A 24,393-nucleotide genomic window follows, 5' to 3' on the forward strand; every position below is an offset into this window, starting at 1 on the left:
TAATCATTAATAACAAACCTCTACCTTCTTCCCCGCTGCGATCCATCTTAGAATCTTACCCGTGATCAATACCATACTATGATATATATATAATCCACGGCTGTATGATATTGTGTATCATAATAACCTGGAGTATAACATTACACCCTATCCCGTCAAGATTCCTCTACTCCACTCCAACCTAAGGAGCATAATTCATCAGCAGAATTAGATAATCCTGTACGTAGGGTTGCACAAAATTAAATTACACAGTTTCCATTTGCGAAGTTTATAATGGGCTGTCTTACGTAGAAATACACACAAGGAGATACATATACATGCCATCTTGTATGCGCCTACTCTATATTTATGTGTGTCCATAAATTAAAATATGAACCCTATTTTTTTATCCATTTTGAAAGTCTCATTTGGGTGATCCATCGTCGGTCGACTCTGGGTAGATTCAACTCTTGGTCCATACACACCCATCAGCGCATTTATACTCTTAACTTTACCTAATTATACTCTTCTACATTCAGATGTAAGCTATATTTATTCAAATGTGAGCGAGAAACTCGTTTAAAGGGCAGTAAGGTACCTTGGTGCTCAAGTGTCAGAATGGCATCTTGCCAAATACACACACTGGCCAAGAAAAAAAAAAAAAAAAAAATACGAACCTTTGTATTAAGATAGTTAAGGACAGGTGAAATGCAAAGAAAATTTTTATTCTTCACGTGAGCTGTTGCCTCGTTAAATATAAAGATTGCAAAGGCTGTTCGACTGCAGTAATCTGAAGTCAGAATGGAAAAAAACACGTAATTTATCATACTTTGAAAAAGGTCTTATACTGAGTGCATGTTTAGGATAAGCCACGGTATAATGAACGAAATGCATAACTGGTTTCTCAAAACCATCCATCTCAAAGGTGTTCAATGACTGAAAAGCAAACAGTTTTTTCACTTCTCAAAGAAGCAAATGTGGCAGAAAAATAACACTTCAAAGGCGAAGCCGTCGTTCTAAGATTGTAAGTCATAATTGGACAGTAGAACAATGGAAGAAAGTCATGTGGTCGGACGAAGTACGGTACACTCTGATGATTGGCAGAGAGAGTGGCGAGAACCTCACGAAGCGATGGACCCTGCTTGCCTTGTTAAGACAACTCAAGCATTTGGATGTGGTATCATGGTATGGGTAATATTTTGTTGGCACAGACTGGGTCCTTTGATACCAGTGGAAACTCGAATATCATCCAGGGAGTTCCTGAATTTTGTATGAGAATACAAAATATAGAATAGTGCAAGTGTTATGAACACAAAGAATTATGGATGGCGTTTTTGGATATAAAGAAAGCGTTTGATGCAGCAAAGAAAGAGAAAGTGTGGGAGCTTTTGAGAAACTTGGGGATAGAGGAACATCTTGTGGAGGGTATTGAGAATATGTGCACCAATACAGTGAGCAAAGTAAGAACAGTAGTGGGGTTGACGGAAAGCTTCGAAATAACATCAGGTTTGAGGCAAGGAGGCACCCTGTCACCACTACTGTTCATAGCTGTCATGAATGATGTGCAATGTATGTAGAGTGGTGGAACAACTTGGACAGGACCAGATGAAAGTCATGCTCTTTGTAGAGGACCTCTGCATATGAGGAGAGCAGGAAACAAGTGCAACGGCAAGTTGATATATGGGCTAGTATGGCCAATGAATTTGGACTGGTTTTAAGTCAGGAGAAGAGTGAAGTAATGATTCTAAAGAGGAGTGGCGAGCTTGACGGATACATTACAATTGGAAGGGAAACAGCTAAAAATGATTAACAACTTCAAATATCTAGGAAGCACAATTACAAAGACTGGAGTAATAGACGAAGAAATAAGTAGAAGGATACAAGCGAGTGGTTTTTCTATAGGCAGACAAGAGATCTGATTTGGAACAGGAACATACTACTAAAATGTAAGAAGGCTATATTGTATATCAGGCCTATTACGTACCAATTCTGACATATGCATCTGAAACTTGGACTATGAGGAAAAAGGATGAAAGCAGAATTCAGGGGACAGAAATGAGATTTGTGAGAAGCATAGACGGAAAAACAAGATGCGATAAAATCAGGAATGATGTGATTAGGGAGAGAATTCAGGTTGAAAAACTGCAGAATAGGATTGAAAGGTCCCGTTTGAAATGGTTTGGACATGTCAAGAGGCGTTTGCCAAGAAGAATGTTTGAGCTACAATTAAGGGACAAAAGACCAAGGGGGGGGGACACCATGAATGAGATGGCAGGACATGATAAAGACCGATGTCATTAAGAGAGGAGGAAACTGGAGTGAAATCAACGACGGAGAAAAGTACACGGACAGGGCATGGTGGCGAGGCTTCATACGTCGACCCGTGAAATAGTGGAACGATGATAGATAATTCAAGAATGGGTTGGAGAACATGACACGAATTTCCACCATCTTTCCATTTTTGGTACAACAAAGCAACCACGGCTGTGAACAAAAGGAAATTAGAATCAATACAGCGTAGCATCTTGCTCACCATCACAAGAGCATGCTGCACTGTCAGCTCTAATGCGCTGCAGGCCCTGGCAGGATCACTCCCCCTGGACCTGGAAATTGTCCGCTGCGGCATGCTCTTTCAACTGTCCAGAGGTAAAAGTGTATCCTGCATCGGCTTCACTACCGATCCAGCCAACAACAGCAACATAGAGAAAAAACGTCTTATCAACCATCTCCGGCAAACCTGGCAGTCCCGATGGGCAGAATCAACTAAAGGTGCCATAACCCGGAAATTTATCCCGGACGTTACCCAAGTCTACCCCCACCAGCCGGCCTGGTTCTCACCGGGGCTCTACACCACCTTCCTTCTAACGGGACATGGTTCCTTTAATGCCAAACTTTCGACCTTCGGAATAAAAGAATCACCACTATGCCACTGCGGCGAAAATCAGACATGGACACATCTGATGCATGAATGCCCCCTCTTTGATGATATAAGATGTCACTTTATAACAAAAATATGTTTCAACCGGAAGGATCGGGAACACCTTGTACTGTCGGAGGAGGAGTACTATAGAGCCCTCTCGAAATTTGCGCACGAACTGTTCAGCAGACTACGAGCATTACCACAACTTCCCTAAACTCGACACTGGAACTCTGACAACTGAAACGGACAACAATGACTAGGACTTTACTGGATGGGACCTATATCCCCTTAGTGACACCATCCCACACTGACACCCTGATTATTGGAACAGCAGTGGATGAGATCCTATCCCAACACTGACCAACTAATGGACTGTACACTGTCATGGACCTGACGAAGCCACAGCTTTGCTACATACACGCCATGTTAGTGATCTGAGCCGGCTCCCTTGTTCGGCCCTTTCTTCTCCCTTACCCCGGCGAGGGGGAGGTGACGGCTTTCCTGTCTCCTCCCCTCCTTGCCGACCCCACACTCTTCCCTCTGGTGGGGTATGGGCATGCCCCACTGATTCTACCTGGGGTCGTCTCCCCTATTGACCCCATTCTTCTGTCTTTATCCCTCCAGTCTTCATTCTCCCTACCCAACTCTATCTGTATGCAAGCGAATGCCCCACACGCCAAAAATAACCATGTCTAAATTACGCTGTTCGCCCACCATTTTGGCCTTTCTAATTCTAGCGCAATATTCCCATGCAAATTTTTTTTTTTCTTTTTTTTTAAAAGATCCTAGCCACTGAAATCCCAGGAAACTAGGTGGCAGGACCTGCCAGAGTCCAAATTTAAACTAGTGGTTACCTGGTCTGCCTCCACGGGGCGAAGTACGGGCAACGTTGGGCCTCAGCTGGGGTCCAGCGGCTAAATGGCCAGAAGAACAACGGTACATAACACAACACACTCACATGATCCATACACTTTTAAATCTCTGGCCTTCCCAGTGAACTGGTACACTCACAATGAAAGCAACGCGGAGATGGGGGGAACCCCTGGTGCCGTTAGACACTTAACACACTTTGCACCTTTCCAATCGGCCGCATACCGTATCAAAGGGAAAAAATGCCCGGGTCCGGATCTCCTGGAGCCGGAGATCGTGTTGAAGATTGTTGAGATAGCCCCAGACATACTCCTAAAGCTATATGATCTATGCCTCAGGACTGGAACTTTTCCCAAAGAGTGGGAGAGGGCCAACGTAAAACTAATTATCAAAAATGCTAACAAGCCGCCAGAACTACCAAACTACTACAGACCAATAGCCCTGCTCTCTGTTTGTAGCAAACTCCTCGAGAGACTCCTCCTGACTAGGATCCAAAACCACTACCTGCAAGCAAACCTGGCATCGCCAAAACAGTATGGCTTCCGACAGGGGCTGTCAATGGTGGATGCCCTGAGAAATCTCTTGGTGCAAGCAGCAGCCACTGATCAAAAGTACCTCCTAGCTATCTCTGTTGACTTTGTCGGGGCGTATGACACCCTCTGGTGGCCAAGCGTCCTGGCCCGGCTCCGGGAGACCAGCATGCCAGAAAATTTATATAAGGTAATAAAAAGCTACCTGTCTGACAGACGTATCACGATAAACACCCCATATAGAACGCTTTCAAGACAAATACACAGAGGCTGCCCACAGGGCTCTGTACTGGGAACAATACTGTGGAACATTACAATGGATGAATTCCTAAATACGGACATCGGTGAAGCATCCTCGCAAGCCTTTGCAGATGACATCATCCTTATGGTCTCCGAAAATAGCAGACTACAACTTGAAACAAAGGCAAACCATGCCCTACAAATTCTTCTGAAATGGATCGAAAAGCACAATCTCAGGATCTCCAAAGAAAAAACTAATTCTATCCTCCTAAGGGGCTCCCTTGATCCGAGGAGACCACCCTCAGATCAAGATTGGTACCACCACACTGAGATTATCAAAAGAGCACAAGTACCTGGGTGTAATACTTGAAGCCACCCTCTCCTTTAAAACGCATCTCAACTACACCAGGAAGAAAATTAGGGGCTACACGGCCCTCGTCACCAGGGTCGCAAAAAGGGACTGCGGGCTAAACAGCAAAACCCTCACAGTCATATACAAAGCAGCCTTTATACCGACAGCAACCTATGCATCGGGAAAATGGTACTCTAAAGTCACCATGGCAATAAACCACAGGTTACTCGACTCCATCACATAGCCATGCTATTAGTCATCACACGGGCCTGCAGCACAGTAAGCACATATGCGCTGCAGGTGCTGGCTGGAACCCTTCCACTCGACCTGGAAGTGGCCAGAATCGGAATCCTCTCTGAATTATCTAAGGGGAACGCGTGCACCTTCATGGTCTTCAATGCAGATCCCACTGCTAACCGAGCGACCGAAAAGAAAATACTCACTGCCCACCTCATGCAAATATGGCAATCTAGATGGGACAACTCTTCCAAGGGAGAGATCACTAGGAAATTTCTCCCCAACGTGGAGAAATTACATCCGAAGGCCCCGCTGTGGTTCTCACCGGGCCTCTGTACAACCTTTCTACTTACCGGACACGGAGCATTCAAGGCAAAACTCACAGCCCTGGGCATCACAGAGGACCCTGCCTGCTGCTGTGGAGAGTCTGAGAGCTGGCAGCATTTCATGTACGATTGCCGGCTCTACGATGACCTTCGCTGCCAGCTCATCTCCAGGATCACCTTCTTGCCCAGAGACAGGGAAAAGCACCTACTCGACAGTAAAGAGCAATACATTGCATTCTCCAAATTCGCAGAAGACCTATACAAGAGGAGACGTACTCTCATTGTACAACAACCAAACCGTGACCAACAGCAATAAAACAAATTCAAGCTGAGAACTGATAAGGACTAGGTGTCATGCCTGCCGCATCGTGGAACCTACAAGGAAACCGATTCTACTAAGAATAAAGGACACGGCTTACAACTATTTGAATGACCACAACCCTGGACTTGTCAAAGGAACACACCGACCTGGACCGTGCAGTTCGCTGCCACCAAGCCATTTTGGCGAACAAAATCGAGCACCTGACTCAATTACTTTAAACCCAAACCCAGACGGGAAGAGGGGAGACACCCTTCCCCCCATCTCTCCGCCGAATCCTCCTTTTTCTTCTGGTGAGGCATGGACATGCCTCACTGACCACTTGGGGACATCTACTCTGTCGCCTCCATACTTCTACCTTTGCCCCCCAGCCTTCTGCCTCTCCTCCCCCACTCTACCTATACATGACTCGAACGCCCACCTCCTAAATTAATCAAATCCAAAATAATTTTCGCCCAGCCTCGGCCTATCACACGCATTGCCCCGCTCCTGCCGTTTGAATGCATGGACGCTTTGCGATGTATGCAAACATTCAAAGTAATTACAACTGCATGGAGCTATATATATATATATCTTCAATTTTTTTTTAGGTCCTAGCTGCCAAAATCTCAGGAAATTAAGCGGCAGGACCTGCCAGAGTAACTTAAGTCAAGTGAGTTCCTGGTCTGCCTCCACGGGGCGAAAGTGGGGCAACGTTGGGCCTCAGCAGGGATCCAGCGGCTAAATGACCAGATGAACAACGGTACACGACACCACACAAATACAATTCCCACACACTTTTAAATCTCTGGCTTTTTCAGTCAACTGGTTCACCCACAATGTAAACTACGTGGAAATGGGGGAAACTTCTGGTACCGTTGGACCCTAAACACACTTTCACCTTTCCTGCCCTCACCCACATCTACATGTTCTCATTTGAGAATGTGTGGGATATGCTGAAGAGAGCTATTTGGCAACAAATTCCTGTTCTTTCAACTTTGTCACTACTCGATATTTTGCTGGAAGAATGGTTAAAATCAGACCAAAACGCAATAAAACACCCTAAAGAATCCACGGCGTGCAGCACATTTGCTGTTATTCGAAACAATGGTGGCCCGATTCGATACCGAATAAAGGTTCTTAATTTTTTTGGCCAGTGTGTGTATAATCCTGCTTTTTTCTATGATAATCTACAGTGGACGTTGTCTCCTTGCTTCCTGCTTGGTATAACATAGGTTTTAATTTTAAACTGGCAGTAGTCCATCTGCGCCCCGATGCGATTTAGAGAACTTTCCCTTATCAGGTATTTGTTTTAAAATCCACAGCAACGAAGTGGCGTAGGCTGTTACATTACACAAGGCCTGACAGCATTTGCTTCTCACTAACGACAACGCTCAATGGATATACATCATGTGACACTCAAGGTCCTGGACTAGGGCTTACAATACCGGTCAAAATCTTAATTTCGGTATTTTTAATTTATGAAAACGGTATTCCAAAAACAAACGTTTTTCTCAATAAATTTTGATGACAATTAGGTGAAATAAAGTAAGGAAAAAACAAGTACTGTAATTACTTGAATTCATGTTTTAAATAAACTTTTATTGCAATAATAAATATTCTGAAAAAACCCATTAAAATACAGTTATTCTAAAAACAAAAAAAATAGATATTGTTACTGCAAAGTTTAGTTATGTTTAAGCATCCACACTACCTGTCCGAATAAAGTGAGCTCTTAAGAAACATAAGCAATCAATAGTATGATCGTTTAAAATCGATCTAATTTTGGTACATACAGTATTTGATTAGCGGCAGAAAACGCCTTTTCAAATTCAATTCTGGATGGTGCAATTGTACTGAAATAATCGTAGACGATCTCAGTCCATAGTTTCTAGGCTTTGAACTTTTTTAGCAAAAATGGTTAAAAGTATTTCATTAATTTCCGACTCAAGTTCATCTTTTAAAATCTCATTGGAGTCGGGAAATTTCTTATTTTGGAAAGAATTTGCGGAACGCTGATGTTCTGTTCCATGTTGGTCTTCCACGGTTGAATTATGTTCATCATTTTCTGAAGCAGAAAGACGTTTTGTTAAGCGAAGTATAATTTTCCCTATAGTATCTTTATTGAGTCTGGGAGAGAGTGAAGAGTGGGAATAAGGAATAAAGAAGAGAGAAAAGAACAAAAAGACAAATCAGATTGAACCCTTATGTAATGGAAGTGGGACAGTATTAGATAACATAGCTGAAGTTGCAGATGAACTCAACAGTTACTTTGCATCGATATTTACATAAAAAAAACCCTTTGTGTCAATGAGATATTATGGAAGTGAAGTTGAAAAAAATGTAATTAATGATGTTGAAATTTCAAATGATTATTTAATGAGAACTTTCGGGCCTACAGGCGAGTAAGGCTCCTGTGGTTGATGGCATATACCCTACAATCTTAAAGGAGGCGGCAAGTGAGTGCATTGAACCATTAAGGCTGGTTATGAGAGCATCACTGGATTCAATAGAGATTCCGTTGGATTGGTGTAAATTGGAACATAAAGGCGGTTCTGGGAGTGTAACGGGAAATTACCGACCGGCCAGTCTAACTTCAGTAGTAGGGAAAATCATGGAGGCAATGATCAAGGGTGGAATTCAGGATCATTTAGATGGAAATGGAATTCTGTAGGATACACAGCATGGTTTTGTAAAGGGAAAATCATGTTTAATTAATCTGGTTAGCTATTTTGACAAGGTCACTCAAGAGCTGGATTTAGGGAATAATTTCGACATTGTTTATTTGGATTTCAGCAAAGCATTTCACTCAGTTCCACATGAATGGTTACTTTATAAGTTGGAGCAGGCTGGAATCATAGAGAAAATCCTTAGATGGATAGCACGATGGCTTGAGGGCACCAGGCAGAGGGTTGTGATAAATGGTTATTCCTCAGATTGGGTTAATGTAAGAAGTGGGATTCCCAAAGGATCAGTATTGGGACCACTGTTGTTTTTGATTATCTTAAATGACATCTATGAAGGGATGGAGGGCGTGAGGTCTTGCGACTTGCAGATGATGTAAAGATCAGTAGAGTAGTTAATGATCGCCGCCAAGCAGAGCTTCTTCAGAGTAACCTAGATAGACTTCCGGGATGGTCAGAAAAGTGGTAGCTATGCTTTAATTCAGCAAAATGCAAGGTTTTACACCTGGGGAACAGCAACCCCAAAATAACTTATACACTTGGCGGAGTTTAACTAAAGTCAGTAGTGGAGGAACGGGACTTAGGAGTAACGATATGATCAGACATGAACTTGTCCGAGAATTGTGGACAGGTTGCAATGTTGTATGATCTCCTATCGATGATTTATCGAACATTTGCTAGTAGAAATAACGACGTTATAATCACATAAAGGTGATTTTATAACCTTTCATTACCGGAAAAAAATTCGAGATTTTTTTTCAATACCGAAAAAAAATGACCGGGATCCCGGTATTGTAAGCCCTATCCTGAACCCAATTAAGACTGTTACTAAGAATGCAACTGAAAGCGATGATTTCCTTATCTTAGTACCTGTAAAAGAGGCACCTAAGGGATGGAACATAAATTTATACAAATTTATGCCACCGCAGAGACAGTGTTGTATCACACAAACTTACCACTATCTCTTGTGGTTCAACAGAGTCTCTCTGGTGGCATAGCTTGGTACCTTGGCACAGTTTGGTCTTCCAATGTAGAGTTATAAACTTACCCTAAACCAAAAATCAAGGCCCGAAGACGGAATTCAACAAAGAAATCCAAAATATAGCCAATTTATTCGGTTGTTGGACTTTTTGGGTCTACAGTAATAATTTCCTTCTCGTTCCAAAAATCAAATTAAAATGCCTCACATGGTAAAGTTTCTTTACTAAACCTAAAATTTAAAGTAATTAGAGAAATATGTAAGTAACGTGAGCATCTGAAGGCTTTTTGACCCGATATTGCTTATAGACATGGCTTGTGCCGGTTTCTGTTGTAATGATAAACTGGCATACCATCTACACAGACAGACGAAGTTCTGACGATATTTGATTACATCTCATAGAAATAAGTGTCATCTAAACGACTCCTTTAACAGCAGCAGCGCAATTTTTCTCTTGTCGGAACAAGCGTGTACTACATTGGAGGAAGAGAGTCCATTAATCTTCCTTGAAAGTGGCCCTGATAAAGATCGCGTATCTCCATCTATTATTTTGCCACCAGCCAGGTGTCGAGAAGCTTTCGCAGCAACTGTGGGCAATCGATTATAAGTGGCCACTATGCGAAATAAAATAATGTCTCGAACTATATCAGTTGATGCTGTTTTTCTTTCTAACTCGCTTTATCTGTCACATTTGCAAGTATTGAGCGATTCGCCAGCTTTGTTTACGATGCCATGAGTACACTGCATACGTCATTAGCGATTCTCTTATTGCTTCAGCCTTGTCAGAAACGCTTATTGTTGTACATATCATGTGTTTGACAAGTCCAAGTTGGTGTTCTGTCGGCTGGCGTGATAGATTGCCTGTAATTACCCAAAGCTAAGCTTCCTTGTCGGAATTTTGAAGCGAGACTGCTTTTACCGGCTCTTCGCTCACAAAAGTTCCTAATTCTATTGGCCAGCAGACATAAGTACACTTTACAATTCCTTTTAAGCATCACTAAGATTACAAAGTTAGACAGGCGCCGCTTGCATTTAAGAAAATCGATAAAAAATATCGTGAAATACCGCTTTGGCAGGATTCAACTTTAGCGCTTTTTGGATTGTCAATACCACTCATCGAGATTGGAATGTTGCTATTCATACTAAACACCCGAGCTTTCACTTTTCTCTGCCCATTAAAGCTAGCTGATCTAACCATTCAAGTGTCAAGTCCCTGGCTTGCACTGCGTAATTATGACCGATTTAAAAGAGTTCGAATATCATACAGACAGGATGGTGGGGGGACTTTTATGGGGCTTTCTTCACGAGACTACATACGTTGAGCGCTAGTTTTGAGTTCAAACCCAAACCTAACCTAACGAAACATAATCAAACAAACCTTAAACCATTCCTTGAAATTATTCCACCAAATTAAGCGGATGAAATCTCAATTCATTTTTTGTTTAACCAACATATGAGGAATTGTAATACGTTGGTTAACACTGATTTGGTCCAGCTGACTTCTGGTGGCTTATACGAATGATCACATTTGTCAATATGCTCCACCACATAAATCTATCTCAACACTTTAAACATCACAGGGATTCGAACAAATGGCATACAACGCAGAAGGAAATATGCGCGAGTCGCCGGAAATTCTAAAACAGCGATTCCTGTACAACATAAAGTCGCCGTTTCCACCGCCTTTTCCATCACATCATCATCATCCAGTAGATAGGAAGCTGCATGCATGGAACTCCACTTCGGAGAGGAAGTTCTGCGAGGACCTCTAGCGACAACTTCATCCAGAGTGACAAATACTTGCGTAAGCGAGAGGAAAGAGCCACAAATCTCGTAGACAGAGAGAGACTTATCCGCTGTTTCTTATCTCTTTCTGATACAAATGATGAATACGACACTTTCATCTTATCGATCTTTTGACGAATAAATCCCGCCTGAGAGAGCGAAATCCCTTTTGTCATTAAAAACTTATTTAGATAATATTCGCGTCTAGACTCCATTGTTTTTAAATCATCGCGCTTTCGGTCCTCGGCAGGACATTAAAGTTACGCAGCCTGTGAGGAAGTGGCCGTCGATGGACGTATAAGATAAGACATCTGCGGTGATGCTAATAATTAATTGTTCCTATTAATGAAGCGCATCTTCCCGCCACCACGTTCACAGTCACTTTGAACTCGTTAATAATTTTCTCTTATCGTATCGCGTCTTCCAATCTTGGTCATTACGATGAAGAATTAAGTGATGGATAGAGTTAGCCGAATCAAGTCATTTTTTGCTTTGTTTTTGCATTCCTACCAATAAGATGGATGGAGGATAAAACAGAACAATAATCATCCGTTAAAGTCCAATGGCATATATTAATTTATCATCTGAATGCTTCAAACCGGCCGTTAGAAAAATCAAAATCAACAAGACAGAATTTGAATTTCATTACACAATTAACTGCTTATTCAAAGAGGGTTACGTTGTTGAAAAGAAATAATAACTTCCACTAATGTGGATGAACCGTCAGTGTTGTCACCATTAGTTAATTTATTATCTACATAGGAGAAAATAACTTGTAGACTTCGATAACTAAGGAGAAAATGACATCTTTTAAAGAAGTTTGTCTGTTTTCTTTTTTTGTGGAAGAATGAATGAAGGAACCCCCCTCCTCTTTGTAAGAAGGATCTCTGAGAGGCTGGTAATGAGGCATACCATTAGCAGAGGCATTGTCGAGAAAAATCTTTACGTATCTCCGTTCTTGTCAAGAGAATTTTTTGTTATAAGCGGGAATTTGTACTCATTGACAAAGATGATCCTTCAGGACTGCTTCTGGATGACGATGCATTGCTCGCCAACAAGAGCATATGGATGAAAGACAGTAGCATTTGGCGTTGTCAGCAAAGCAAGAGATAAAGAGAAATCTAAGATGTCACGTTTTGTTTTGCACGAGGATCGCTGTTAAATGGAACGTTGTCGGCACCCAGAGACAGGAAACCAAAAAAACAGGATCTCTGACTATCGCAAAAATAGAAAAAATTCTCAGTATTTTTATAGTGAAGTTTGTTTAGCGTTGAAGGTAGGGTTTCTTTTCCTCTTTTTTCCCCTCATCAAAGCTCTCCTCTGTGAGGTTTCTTTTCCTCATCAAAGCTCTCCTCTGTGAATTTATTTTCTTTAGTGATGCTACAACTGAAGGAACACAGAAAAAAGCTAGCCTTTCTATCACACGATTGCTTCTGTCTTATATATGTACATACTTAGCTTTTACGATGGTTGTCTGTCGGCTTCAATTAAAAGAAAAGTAATTTGCACATCTATGGCTACTACCTTCTTATTTCCATTAACTCGAATCATCTAAAATTAGAACCACCCTGATCTAATATATCGCTTCAATTTAACAGGTTTTTATTTGAGAGAAGATATTTATTTCAAATCAATTCCTTAATTAGAAATTTCTTCCGCGAGAGATACGTCTTAACACCATAAAAGATTTTTTTTCTCTAAGAAAAAAAACGAGAGAAAGAAACAGTATCTAATTTAAGATTATTTAAGCAATTTTATTCGAGTCAAAAAATTCCTGTACATATTTAGGCCTAACATCTATCACTTTGCACGTGATTCTATTCAAAGATTGATCATCACACGATTTTATTTTCTCTCTCTAAACGTACTCTAAATACACACCAGACCATGACTTCATCTTTGATCACATTTTGTGTTAAACTTCCGGACCATCGTTTTAATAAGAAATATATAAAACATTCGCGTTTGGAACATTATCATCATCAACGGTGATTTGCATAACTATACAGTCTATTGGTGGGACGTTAGAGGATAGCCAGGTTTCATCTGCTGTTATGACATCGTTTACGACCACATCAACGCGATATTGCCCTTATCAAGAATTGTACTCTGTCTTTTTCTCTTTTTTTTTTTCGCTGATGGTCATGAAGCATTAAAGTCACATTTCTCTATAACATAAAATGAATTCGATAGTGGCGCCCCAAAACTGTAAAACTGTTATCTATAAAAAAAAAATATCGTAATGAAATTCAACGCAGGAAGAACAAGGAGAGAGAAAAGATGTTTGATCTCCAGCGTGGCGATAAAAATAGGCGCAAATTGCGAGCGAAAATGGACAATAAAGTAGGCTTCATTAGCGATATGACAGTGGTAATCTAGCCACTAAAAATGAGATACGGATGCAAGGTAAAATAATTAATCACCCTTCTTTCCTTTAATGGCCGCGATGTTCTTCTGCAACTGCCAAATACGCGGAGAAAGACCAAAAGTCGATTTCAGAGTTGTCCCCGGTTTTCACGAGTGGCGCTGCAGTAGCGAATTGAAGAACTGAGAATAAATTGTTTGGGATTTATAAATACTAACCATCTACACCTTTTCTAAACACCTTAACCGCAAAGACGTACGTTCGGGTGGGAACCAGCACAACGCTTTTACTTTGGCATCAGTGGGCAATGAATGAATCGGAGAGATGGGAAGGATGGTTCTCTTCGAGAAGAAAAGGCATAGAAAATGGAGAGAAAAAAAAAAAGCAGAAAGATTTCTGTGCCAGCCACAACCATTTTTCGTCTTCGCCTCTCTCTCTTTTGAAGTTCCTGTTCAAACACGCACTACCTTCTCCACTACTTAGAACAGCCGTGGATCTTAAGCAGCCGTGAGACCATTAACTTGACACTGGCTCCGCCTGGTGACAAATGGTTTTCTCATCTGTGCTGACAGAAACGACAGTACTTTATTTGTTCGGGAGCAGGTTTAGACAAATGGTAGACTGTATCCAACTTCTTGGTTTGGAAGAGGGAAGCCGATGGGAGAGGGGAGTTATAGTACGAAATTTTCGATATTTGAAAAAAAGAATTTAAATCTTCTTCTACAGATTCTATTAAAAATTTAGATTATTATATATATATGATAACAATATTGGGAATTAAGCAATTACATCTCTCTTTCCATCTCTCTCTGGTGCTATTTTTTTGGAATGTATTAATATTTCTGTGCATTGACCATCGAGAAGCTGGTAACATTTGTATTGCAATCAGTCCACTTGTTTGGAATACCTCCTTTTGATATTTTCTTCAAGTGCTGATTAGACTTAAGTTTGGTTCCACATTAGGGCACTTCTTGGATCCTAATTAGGTCCTGTTTCGGTTAACTCACTGTTCACATAATAAAGCTTCTCGGTATGTGAGATGATGGTTTCCCTGTAGGGAATAGCTTAGGGGTAGGGGCTTTATGAGTGTGGAGGATCCTCTAATTCTTTGACCTGGCTCAAGTACAATTAAGGGCATGATGGGCGAATATTAAAGTGGTCGTCCAATTATGTCCTAAACACGCTCTGCTGAACACAGACCCTGTGACCCCGGACTCCACTCCCACGGCTGTTAACTTCCTTTGCAAGCTACCGAGCAGAATCCAGACTCGTTACTGAAATTTTACTCAAAGCTGTTAGTGGACCAATCAGTGTTCCCTTTCAATATGCAAATACTCGGTTAATTAGCATAAAATAAAATAGCCAACCCTTGGATAACCAATTGGTGTTCATTATACACTGGTGTTCAAAGAAATTGCTTCACCCCCTAAAATTGTAAAATAATTGTCGTCCGAATAACGTAAGTATATGGCAATATTTCTTACAGATTGCATCAGATAAGGTTGACACGCGTAGGCGATGACGTAATATTGCATCAGCTGTTACTTTCAGCTATATAAGCACGCTCTGCAAGAGTTACAGTCGTTCCTTGCTTGTGACAAAGATGGCGAGTTACGTGCAGTTGACGCCACGAAGAAAGAGTGCCGTTGTTGCTTTACGTGAGGAAGGATGTTCTTCCCGTCATATTGTTTATAGAGTGTCTTGAAATCAGTCGAGAGTGAGTAATTAGCCAGGAAACAGCCAGGACATGAATCCAATAGAGAACTGTTGGCATCCTGTGTTATCTGCAGTTGCCAGAAAGAAACCAAAGACCCTTCGTGAACTTCATAATTCGTGTTTGGAACCACGAACTATCAGTTGATTATCTTCAGAAATTGATCTTGTGAATGCCTCGATGGTGTGCTGCTTTCATCAGGGCCAGAGGAGGTTCAACTAAATATTAGTTTGCACCTGGTGAACTTTTCATTTTGTTTTCCATTTAAAATGATAAACTGAAGCAAATTGAGGGCTTTTGATAACATTTCAGCCATAATTGTGGCGCTTACCAAAACTGTTGTATAAAGGTTTCAAATGCTCATTTTGGAATATTTTGAGAGCACCTGTTAAATATTACTTAGCTTTGCCTTAACTAATAAATATCCTTTGTTTATATTTCTATTTGTGATTCTAGTCATTAATGTAACATACCATAGCGAAAAAGGGTTAGAAATGTGAAATTCCTAGGCGATGCATTTTATTTGAACACCAGTGTATACACACGTACTGAACACGCGTATCTTCTGCGTTTGCTTATGGTACTGAAATTAGAGTATACGATTAAACCCTTTTCAAATTAGACTATAAAGTTAAACCGTTTTTGTGACTGAAGAAGTAAGGGTTTATTTATTTATTACTGGTTACCGAAAAATATCGGTAACCAGGAGCAGAAAAGATGTTAGTGAGTGAAAATTATACGACAGGTCTAAGGGACATCCTGTCGAAGAAATTGCTGAATTTGTTCAAACAATATGGCACTAAAACTACATCTACACATCGACAAATATTTTTAAAAAGCCCAATTATGAAATTTCATGGTAATTCGGCCATTGGAATGGAAATGTTTCTTGTAGACGGACGGACAGAAAAACGAACGGACATAAAGATAATAGGTGCTTATATTCGCCCAAAAGACGATTTAAAAGAAGATATGAACTGCTGCAAATAGTTTACCATGATAGAATTTCTCAGACAATTTATGAGAGAAGAGAAGAGAATTGCATAAAATGGATATCTGGAGTAGAGCCCCTCCCTTCCCCAAGAAAATCAGCTACGCATAAAAAATGGCCGTCTAATATAAGCTAAAAGACAAAACCTGGTTATTTTTAGCGTCAGACCACATCGCAGCAGAAAACTGATGTGGTCTGACGAATCCAAATTTTGCCTGTATTCTAGCGATGCAGGCATCGAGTTCATAGGAGCAATGAGACCTTTTATCTGGACTGCGTGTTGTGTCGTACAAATTTATGGTAGGTTAGCGATGCTTTTTGGATGTATTAACCGTTATGAAGGAATCCCTCTACTTGAAATACCAACCAGGATGAATCAGGCTGACTATACAAATATTCTGGATGATAAGGTTGTGCCTTTTACTGGGCCTGTGAGGTACAATCATGATTTCAATGCTCCTGTATTTCAGAAGCATTGGAATTTAAGGAAAAGTCACCGAAAAAAGCCCATAAATTCCTCGCGTCATTTGAGGAATTCGTACTCGCCCTTCTTTACGTCAAGTAGGGAGAGGACGGTGCATTGTGTCCAAATCTGAAAGCCCTGAAGGAAGACAGATCTTCCGGAAAGGATTCAAAGAAGGGTACCCAGACTGGTGATCCATTCTAATGGATGTCCATATGAAGCACGGATCTCAAAGCTTTACAACTAGATATTGCAAAAGGGGATGGAGGTATACAAGGCCCTTAAGAGGTTAAATAAAATTAACGAGAGAAGTATATTTTCATTGGTAGGAGAAAGATGAACTAGGGATCACAAAGTCTTAGGTAGTAACACAGGGTAGTTTCATGAAGTTTACCCTGAAGGTTGGGCGTTGCAGATCCCTGGAATAAATTGGTTGCCAATTGGCAGTAGTACGAAGTAAGGGACTAGTTCATCACAGAAAATAAATAAATATTAAGCAAAATACAGAAACACATAGCAGCCATCAAAATTGGCTCGCGATAGGAAGCCAGGACGCTTATTTTTTCAATACATTCTTCTTTTTATTTATTTATTTTAATTACTGAAAAACACAAGCGGAACATTAACCTTTCATAAAAGTCCGTCCGGAGAGATTACAAGAGCGTCAGACTTATCAAATACTCAGAATATTTCATGAATGTAGAATATATACTCAGCCCTCTGTTTCATTCAGCTGAAAAATCAGGACAGACTGTTTCTTAAATAATACGTATTATTAGCAATTCCCTCGAGTTTTTATTTTCTTTCCTCTGTTCTGGAAAGCGAACTATTCCATTTTCTCTTTGCCCAAGCCACTGTTTTCAATCTACTTCCTTCAAGAGAAAACGAAAGGGAATAGAATTTTTAATGATTTCTTCTGTTCTCATTTTTTCAAAGTACTCTACCCTAACTATACGACCAACTAGACGATACCCTTTTCGCCAGTTTCGCACCCATCACCATGGAAACGATAATGGCCGGTAATCTAACTGAATGGGACATGCGTACTAGCTCGCGCACAGTTACCTATTTATCCGAGGTTCTTCCAGTAAACCCTTTATGTAAAGCTCTCGCGCAGTCAATTTGAATGTTTTTGAGAGCATTTAGTTTCCACGAAACTGAGAAAATAAAGTCCTTCATTGAGAAAAAGAACGAGGTCAGGATTAAACCATTTTTTATCAACCCCTCTTTGAAAAGCGAATATTTTATAAACAAGAAAAGATTCCTTGGAATCTGAAGCCAAAGAAAATAATTCCTGATATATATTTCTTTTCCTTTTTATCCAAAGTTCAAAGTTCTTGACGATTTCAGAAAGACACTTCATTGTTGGCAAGAAACTTTCTCATTCCCTGGAAAGATCTCCGCTAGCTCGCCAATCATACACTGATCATATGTGGGCGGTCACGCTGTCTGCTCTGTACCCTTCACTTCGCTCACCACGTGCATTTCTCAAGGATAACGCAACGTCACGCATCGGACACGGTGTCTCATCAGTTCATCTCACGTTCCATTAAAAGAGTACCGGCAAGATGGGGGAGAACCAAATTCCTTCCCTCAACTCAAGTCTTTTCTCTTTGCAATCTTTAACCTTCTTTTTCTTAGAGAAGTTTCTCTATCCCTTCTTGGTCTCTTCCCCCCCCCCCTTTCCGCTTTCTTTCACAGCTGGTAGCGTCTCGGTGCCATTTTTATCCTAGCACCTGGAGCATAACGTCTACAAACGGGGGAGTTGGAAAGCAATGATACAGAAAGGTGTAAAATAGAGATCACAAAACGAAATTTTCTGGAAGAAAAAGAAAGATTGTGTAATGCAGAGGATTTGTGGTGTTATCTCTATGAGTGGAGATTGTGTAAAGGGGCGGGAACAAAACGGATAAACTACGAAAAAAAAGAGTGAAAAATTGGTGAAGCCACATTATAGGGGTAACTTGAGGTACATTGGTTGCACATTTCTTTATGGTGTTTTTAAATTCCATTTCTATAGTTAACTGCACAAAATATTTTCAAGTATGAACCCCCTGGTCCCTCTCTCTCTGGGAAGATATATACTTAAGATATCTATTTAGATATTGAACAATGTGCACAGCATTCTTTATGAATTCCTAATGCTGTCCAGTGGCTTTGTGCAATTGTTGTCAGGATCATAAGCGCTTTGTAAAGGAAGATATTAAATTACATAATTAACTAATTGCCTTAAGTAACCACCATACAGAGGCCTGTAATTTATTAAAATAGCTGGCATCTGCATCAACATGCACCTATTGTGAATTTTTGGTATTTTGCAGGGCGGCCCAAAGACTTAATTTATCATCCAAGAAGAGAAGGAGAACCCATCTGCCTTCCGATTCGGATATGTCTATGTTAAGAAGTAATTTTGGCGAAATTATAAGGGTCTCACCCCCAGCGGCCCCTCCTGGTTTACTGAGGGCTGTGGGACGCAAAGAAAGTGCTGGGATTGGCAAGGTATGTAATTTTATTGTTTTTAAGGAAGGAAATGCAAAAAATTCTTCAAGTTTATTAAAAATATTATTTATTATAAATATAATTCGAGAGGTTTAACTTAAGTATTTACATTACTGCGTATGAATTTCTTAGGCAGGAGAAACCTAAGACGAAATAACTGCGCATTGCCCTCGAGATTATCACTTCCAAGATAGCAAAACGAAACCTGGAGTTTTCCATATTTCTAGAATGAAACCTGTCTGTTATAAGATTGGATTTGTTCGTACAGCATATTAGAGTTAGTGACAAATGAAACTGAGCCTGAATAAATTACAAGGATTCACGACAGGCGAATCTTCAACTATGGTAGCGAAGAAATAAGAATTGGCTGCTTCGGTTGCTGAATGATGGAATGACATACAAGTTACGCTTCACAGTTTATGTGCCATTTTACCATAACCAGCAGTCTCAGCACTAAAGCTATAAAGATGAATTATGTAATAAATACTGTAGTGTCGCCATTCAGTTTCTTATGGTCTAAAGCTTTAATCCGAGAAAGTCTAGGGATCTTTAAATGACACCGCTGCATATTACGGGGGACGTCATCTATCATTCAGAAATGCGATGGATAAGCAGAGAAACTGTTCTGAAACAGATGTGTGACAAAAAAAAAAAATTATTCAAGGAGATGAAATGTATGCGAGCGGCAGAATTTACTAATGATGACCAGGTTTCGGACTGTATTTGCTGAATATGACAAACATCTGAATGCTTTTGAGTGCAGATCAATGGTAAATAACATTGGTTTGAATGTTTGTAGAAAATTCAACTGACAAATGGGACAGCGCTCTTTCTTGAGTTGAATGAAAGATCCGAATTGTTGAACCAGCAAAGTATACGCACAAAAGTTGATATTCTTTCAGGGCCTAGCCAGATTGAGAAAACATAGAAGACTTTAGAAAATATCGCACCTCTTCGCATTTGCCCTTTTGAAGTGGACGTTAATTCAGTTACCAAAAGGTTCCAGTTGGAACTAGTCGAATTAGAGCCTTTAAAAAAAAAAGTTCCTTAAAGTACCTCCTTGTGGCATTTTACCAGCTCTGTCATTATGTCTGCCTCGGGTATAACTTTTGTTTTAGGAAGGTATTCAGTAAAAAATAAAACAAACACTAACAATCCGCTTATTACACACAATACAAATAGTGTTTAAAATTTGGCTCAAAATATAAGCAGAGTTTCCAGCCGGTTTCATTTGCCAAATTATATTACATGTCTATCTTCTGCTCCGTTCACGTTTCCCTGGAAATGACTTTCGCAACAATCATTCTTGTGTGCGCACGTGATGGTTGGCTGAAATGTTACTTAAAAGGACAGAAATTGTTGCGATAGTTGGATCTTCTGTTACCTAACATGTTTATACCATGACAATCTGGTTTGCTAGTGGCCGGGAATTACATAAAAGCGACGAAATGTATAAAACAGATTATGGGCCATTTACAAGCAAATTTCTGAGGTCTTACTTTTACATTCTACGCCTTCATGATGGAGCTTAAATGCGTAGAAATGTGCAACCGACAATCCGCGAATTTTCGGAGACGCAAGTTAATCTCCGAGGAGAAACCAGTTACGTAAACACTCGACGTTCGCTGAAAGTAGAACGCTCCGCTAAAAGGATAACGGCCAATGTAACCCTGGCCCATTGTGGCGAGGTTTAACAAGATTATCAGCTACTTAGACTGTTTCTTTTCTGAAGCACGTAAAAGGTACTACGTGTGCAGTGGATTCACCGCATCTTTTGTTTAAGAGCTTCCCCAGCTTGGAGTAAAAGAAAAGGAACAGAAAAAAAAAAAACAAAAAATTGCGAAAGGCAAACAAACATTTAATGATCTAAATTTCTATTTTCGTGAAGTCGCTAGAGCTTTCGAAAAGTATAAAACAGTTTGTAAGCAGTATTCTTTAGAACACAAACTGTGTTTGTGTTCTAAATAGCAATGCTCTTATTTTATTATCGTTACAAGTATTAGCTGTTGTTCTTGGATTTTAGGAGCATCGGCGACTAACGCCATGTTGCTCCGTGTATACTCTAAATTTCTTGTGTTCTGTGGTCGACTTCCTGTTTTCTGGATGAAAAACCAGAGTTTTTCAGAGGGAAAACCATGGTACTCTCGCCTGAAACAGACTAACTCGGCTACTTTGTGAAAAAGGCCATAAAAATTCCTCGCGTCATCGACAGGACTTCGACTCACGTCTTTTCCATCCGGCGTGCGCAGGACGGCGATTGCACCAACTGCGTTACCCACGAAGACACATTTTAAACGAAGAAATGTACGAGTAAACAAACCATAATAATGTTTAAGAAAGAAATGTCTATGATTTTTGTATTATGAGATATTACACGTGATCTATTTGGTTATTAAAACTAAATCAGCATTTTATAAGTACCGTATCATTTTAGAGAATGCATAACTACTTTCTGAGGATCGATCCAGGGATGAACGATATCGGAGTACCACAAATGCACTGGACTCTTCTTCGTATCAATGTGTTAAAAGCTTTAAGCCAATCAATAGTACGACACTGTCACGAAATAAACGCAGAAACAGACCCTGCATCAGCTATTTCGAGGAGTCAAAAACGCATCACAGAGGTGCTAGTCCATGTTGATTCAATTGCCACCCATAATTGTTGCAAATTAGAGATCCGTAGGTGTCCCACAGTTGTTCGATAGCTACAGATCTCTACTGCAAAGAATTCATTCCACCTTATTCCACAAGTACTCAATTGGACCGAGATCTGGAGAGGCCGCTGCGGTAGGCTGAATTACTCGCATGTTCCAGAAACCGGTTCTGGACCATTCTGGCCTTTTGACATGGTGCATTATCCTATTGGAAAAAGCCAATTTACAGACGGATATATGCTGCAGCCGTGAAGAGAGATGTGCCTAGTAGTTTACAATTTTCAAATAACCTGTGGGATCGAAATGTTGCTCTACTAGAAAAAAAAAAAAGTGGAAGGAAGGCAATGTGCACCACGAAAATACTCTCCATACCATTACACTGCCACCAGCAGCAGGAGAGGAGGAGGAGGATGGTTCATGAAATTTATGTAATAACCCGGTTCTCCCATCAGCATGAAGCAGCAGGAACCGGTATTTGTCAGACCACTCAACGATTCTACAATGGAATGGAATCTGGTTTGATCGTCGTCTGCGATACTCTATCCGTAACAAAGTACCACGAGTTGTGAATCATGAAATGTCTCTTTGGTTACCACTGTTCTACTGGGTTATTGTTTGACTGATTGTAGCTTTTCTGTTATTCTGCATAAGTCTTCTCAGCCTCCATGGCCTCTAGGATTTCCGACCACAGGATTGACATTGGTCAGTTGTTTTTTTGGTTATTGGACGAAATAACAACCGGCATTTCGATACACTAGAGGGACAGTCGCTTGCAAAAATACCAGTTTGGCTGCAGTTTCCGAAATACATATACCGACGTGTCTGGTGCCAATTATCATGTCTCATTTTAAGTCACTTATGATTGTAAGATAATGTAAGAAAACTGCTTAAAGTACTTATAGAGCGACTCCTTTCTATCTAAATTATAATTACTTCATTAGTTTCCTGGCATTATGATTTCAGTTTACGAATAATTAGTGTTCAAAAGTCAGGCTGAGTTTAAAAGAGCCAAGAAAAAAAAAAAAAAAAAACTGAGAAAATTATAAGGTTACTTACAGTTGCGTTCCTATACAGATTTATTTCTTACTTGGCCTATTGTGGTACATGCTAAAAATCAATGCGATTATCTTCCTAATCCTTTTAGCTTTCACGAAAAAGAACAAGAAAAAAGCGGTTATTAACGTTTAAGTCTATTATTTTCGATAAAAAGAAGCTAATCTAATTGTTTATCACGGTACAGGAAAAGTCAGCATCATCCCAAATCTGGTCCCAAAACGACAGCACGTGTGCCCCAGCCTCCACCACAATATATGGCTGCTAACGCATTACCGTATAATCACTCGTGTATTTGATCGATATCTGACGAGCGGAATATTATCAGGAAGCCGATTAAGGTAGATTTATGCAAATCCTAACGAACAGGGAATGTTTTCGTCTTTTGGTTTTTTGTTAACTCAGCAGCAGAAATTCATAGCCAGTCTTCTGTCATTTTCATCAATAACCAACAAAGACGTCGCTTGCTTACCTCGCGCTGTTCCCTTGGCAACCACGTGGCTGGGTGCATTCGTCGAAGGGCGAAAAGTTTTCTTTGTCGGGTACAGATTGGCAAAGAATAAGACACTGATTACTGAGAGAGTATCCTTTAAGTTTCGGCGTCAAATAATCGAAGGGACCTACATGTGCACGCTCACCGTTGCCAAGGTAACGGGGGCGGTGATTAATGTCTTTCAAATAGCTACCTTAACCGATACGCATAGTATCGGGGATCAGCTCTCTGTACTTATTTAAGGTGAGGACTCCGATGTAAAGAGGGGTAATTGAAGACAGATATGTCTGTCAGTTGTCACGAACAGGGGTGTCCCTGTCATTCACCGTGACACTGGCGCTCACGTAAGCGCTACATGAACCTCTTGTAGCTGTCGCCCTCAGCAGTAGATGCCGCTGAAAGTCAAGCCTTGATGCAGCTGATATGGAACATATTTGTGTCACTCGAATGAAGTGTTTTGGCAGCTACACCGAAAGAAAAGTGTTGTCACCCCTTTTATACGAGAAACGTATCAGAAATGTCCTCTTCCCCCAGTTTGTTGGTAGAAAGTGAATATATCGCAGTCTCCTTTCCATATCGCACTGCATAGCTGTCCATTTTTACAATAATTCTCTCTCAGAAATCCATCTGTGGACACGTGTGGGTTTTCCACCCTTTTGGTCTATTCAGTCCTCCTGTGGAAGTTGTACAATTCTCGAATGGAAGTTTTTGTGAAACGTAACACCGTAAGTAACCTTTGTTGGAACCTAATTGCACGTCTGGTTGTTTGCCAGAAAACTTAGTGATGGATAACACGTTCCACAAAAGAAACAAAATCAAAGATAAGCTCTCTGTCATCTTCTTGAGGTCCCCAGGAACCAGCGAGAAAAAAAAAAAAAAAAAAAATTCGTCCTCATTCTCCAACACCTGAACAAATTACTTGGCTGTGAAACAATGGACTGCAACTATCTTTTGTACCA

General features: G+C 40.5%; 1 protein-coding gene across 1 annotated transcript in view; it reads left to right on the forward strand.

Moving 5' to 3' along the window:
- Nucleotides 1-24,393, forward strand: part of LOC150088524 (uncharacterized) — a 142,255-nt gene that overhangs the window by 86,798 nt on the left and 31,064 nt on the right. Inside the window, exon 4 of the mRNA XM_090370215.1 lies at nt 19,055-19,232. Coding sequence (XP_090226341.1) covers nt 19,055-19,232 — 178 coding nt within the window. The remainder of the gene's footprint in view (nt 1-19,054; nt 19,233-24,393) is intronic.

This window comes from Mastigoproctus giganteus, chromosome 3 (assembly GCF_048544385.1).
Source record: "Mastigoproctus giganteus isolate SK-2022 chromosome 3, ASM4854438v1, whole genome shotgun sequence".
Lineage (NCBI taxonomy): Eukaryota > Metazoa > Arthropoda > Arachnida > Uropygi > Thelyphonidae > Mastigoproctus > Mastigoproctus giganteus.